The following is a 2,719-nucleotide window of genomic DNA, read 5'->3' on the forward strand; positions in this document are numbered from 1 at the left end:
GGAGATTAATGAAAAGTTAGAGATATTGGACAAGTTTTGGAAATAGACAGTTTTTGTAAGTTTAAATTGAAATAGAACAGATTATATGGAGTATAAGTTTAGCAAATGACAAACTACTTCTAACATTCAATAAATAATAACAATAATTATAACATAAAGATGAAAATTGAAGAGAAAACACATATCTCACATTTCAATTACTTTGGATCCATCATTTAAAGTGATAGGAAGATTGACATATTTCAACTTCCAAGTACGATGAGTAAAATAGAGGAATACTTCAGTATGATACACGATAAAAAAATATTTCTCAGGCTTAAAAGTGAATTTTATGCATAATTATAATTTGTTTGGACATGGATAAAGAATACTTGTAAGAGCATTAATATGGAGAGTAGATCAACAAGTTGAAACTAATCAAGATCAATAAAAATAGGAGTTATCTAACATAACTCTATTAAATTAATGGTGTGTTTTTTCAAGTGGCATTAAGCCAAGTTCTATCAGAAAACTTACCAGTTTCCTTTTGGTGGATCAGGTATATCTATCAATAGTTATATAGCAAAGAAAGAAATGAAGAATATCAAAATTTCTCATTGAGCCAATAGCCATTAAATATGTATATATTAATTAACCGGCAAAAAAAAGTTCAATTTGTAAGAAGGCTAAGGAGAAATTTATACAGAGACCAATTCATAAAAGTTTGATAGAATATATCCACTATAAGGAAACAAAGTGAGAGGAAAAAAATGAAAAAAAAGAAACCTAAGGCTGCACTCCTTCTTCTAAACTCTACCATCCATGCCATCTAATAGTCCGGTCCAGATTCCATTCACCGGTGGTAATTGTGCAACCATAGCATTCCATGGAGGATAACCAACACCACTACCACGAACTCGACCATCCATGCGTAGAGATAGATACCTGTACAATGAAATAAAGTATCCAATCTTCACATTAAGACACCACAAAACAGAAATGGCTTTCTGTTATAGGATCTGTCCTACCTACCATATGAATGTATAATTCAAAACTAAAACCTATGATTGTAAAACAACTTTAAAATGTCATTCAATCAAAATCATTCATGGGTGGATAGTACTTACACAGGAGACTCGGAGGATACACCTGCCAACTTCTTTTGTTCATCTAACCACCTAGTAACAAGATGAGAAAAAAGTTAAAACAAATTGAAAAACAAAATGAATTGGTTAGTAAGTTTCTATGTTCATAGACATACCCGGACCACTCATTGATGTAAACCGGAGCCAGCTGCCATAGTCTCTTCCTTCTGGTGGCAAGTTTCTCTGTCTCCTCAAACTCCAAAACAGGTGAATTTCCATCCGTTACAAAAGGAACAACAAGCACACCTCTGTCCAAAAGACCTTCAGTGAAAGGTTCACTGCGCTGAAAAGACTCAGTTATGAAGGATGCTGGACCAGCACATATTACAATTCGAGCAATCCCTCTCAATGAACTAACTGGTATGATCTTTTTCTCTGTCACACGAAGCTTAAGATTCGATAAGATTTCCTCTCTCGAGAGCCGAGCAACTTGAGCATTCTTGGCTTTGTTCTCATTGAAGTACAAGAAAGCAAACAATGACACTGCTCCAATGTCAATGCCTAGACCTTTGAGAATTTCGGAAACTTCGGATGCTCTTGAAGGATTAGCCAGTGCAGCAATGAGTTGTGAGGTTGCTATGAGTGTTCCAAGAGAGCCACTTGCAACAAAAGTAATGTAAAAGAACATTCTCACAGATCGAAAGGGTGATAGAACCTCGCTCCTTATCTTGGCTATAGAGCTGAAGAACAAATAGGATTAATTAATCAACATTTTTTTTTAATCGTAATTAAAGTAAAAAAAATGTTGGGAGGAGAGAAAATGGGTACCTAATTTGAGAAGAATTGGATGGTTTATTAGAAGCAGAACAAACAATAGATCTTTGGTGAGAATAGAAAGTGACAGTTGAGGTAGGATGATTGTGAGGTGGTGGTGTTGGAAGAGTGAGAAACAAAGTGTTGGAGTTTGCAGAACCGAACGGTGCTAATGCCATGGTTCGGTTTCTGAAGCTAATAATGTTTCATTACTTTGCTGCCATGTCTAAAGTTTCAACTAACAACTCATCCTCTATCTCCTCATTTGGATGATTATGGTATTGCCACGCTTTATCCTCAACTACAATTCATATATATTTATATATATATATATATATATTTTAATATTGCAATATGGACATGCATAAATAAATTATTCTGATTATATTATTTTCCTGGAGTTAGAGACATGATTTTAGTATATACTTTTAATGCTAACTATTTTGGCCTAAAAATTTCTAACTGCAATGGTAAATAATGAAATAATCCAGATTTGGACCATGAAAAAAATAAACTCCTTGGTTGGTAAATAAATTTGTAAAATATATTTAATAATATTATAAACTATCTAATTTAGAATTTTTTTTTATTTGCTAATTAAACTTATACTTTGAGACATAAAGTATTTGTTTTAGTAGTTTTGTTCGGTTTTTACGTGAAATACTGTATTTTTCATTTGATTTTAGAACAATTTAATTATCTTCTGCTCTTTCTTTCTTTATTTAAAATTAGTTATTTATTATTCTGTCTTATTTTCTTCTTTCAAATTTCAAATTAAAATTATCTCATCACGATGATGATAAAAAAATTTTACATAACAATAAATATTAAGAGTAACGTGT

General features: G+C 32.2%; 1 protein-coding gene across 1 annotated transcript; it reads right to left on the bottom strand.

Annotated features, from left to right (window-relative positions):
- Nucleotides 1-574: 574 nt before the first annotated feature.
- LOC101508210 (protein LOW PSII ACCUMULATION 1, chloroplastic) lies at nucleotides 575-2,172 on the bottom strand. Its single transcript, XM_004494977.4, has 4 exons — nucleotides 1,893-2,172; nucleotides 1,241-1,804; nucleotides 1,107-1,157; nucleotides 575-924 (listed from the first exon to the last, which is right to left on the bottom strand). The coding sequence occupies exons 1-4, from the start codon at nucleotides 2,054-2,056 to the stop codon at nucleotides 786-788; spliced, it is 918 nt and encodes a 305-aa protein (XP_004495034.1). The 5' UTR covers nucleotides 2,057-2,172; the 3' UTR covers nucleotides 575-785.
- Between the last annotated feature and the right edge of the window lie 547 nt (nucleotides 2,173-2,719).

This window comes from Cicer arietinum, chromosome 4, assembly GCF_000331145.2.
Source record: "Cicer arietinum cultivar CDC Frontier isolate Library 1 chromosome 4, Cicar.CDCFrontier_v2.0, whole genome shotgun sequence".
NCBI classification, from domain to species: domain Eukaryota; kingdom Viridiplantae; phylum Streptophyta; class Magnoliopsida; order Fabales; family Fabaceae; genus Cicer; species Cicer arietinum.

What these genes read in the sequence shown, in the direction of transcription:
- LOC101508210 (XM_004494977.4), bottom strand. Translation starts at nt 2,056, where the DNA reads ATGGCATTAGCACCGTTCGGTTCTGCAAACTCCAACACTTTGTTTCTC. An exon ending in TACATCAATGAGTGGTCCGG is followed by an intron (nt 1,158 to 1,240) that starts GTATGTCTATGA and finishes TCTTGTTACTAG; the next exon opens with GTGGTTAGATGAACAAAAGA. An exon ending in GTATCCTCCGAGTCTCCTGT is followed by an intron (nt 925 to 1,106) that starts GTAAGTACTATC and finishes TTCATTGTACAG; the next exon opens with GTATCTATCTCTACGCATGG.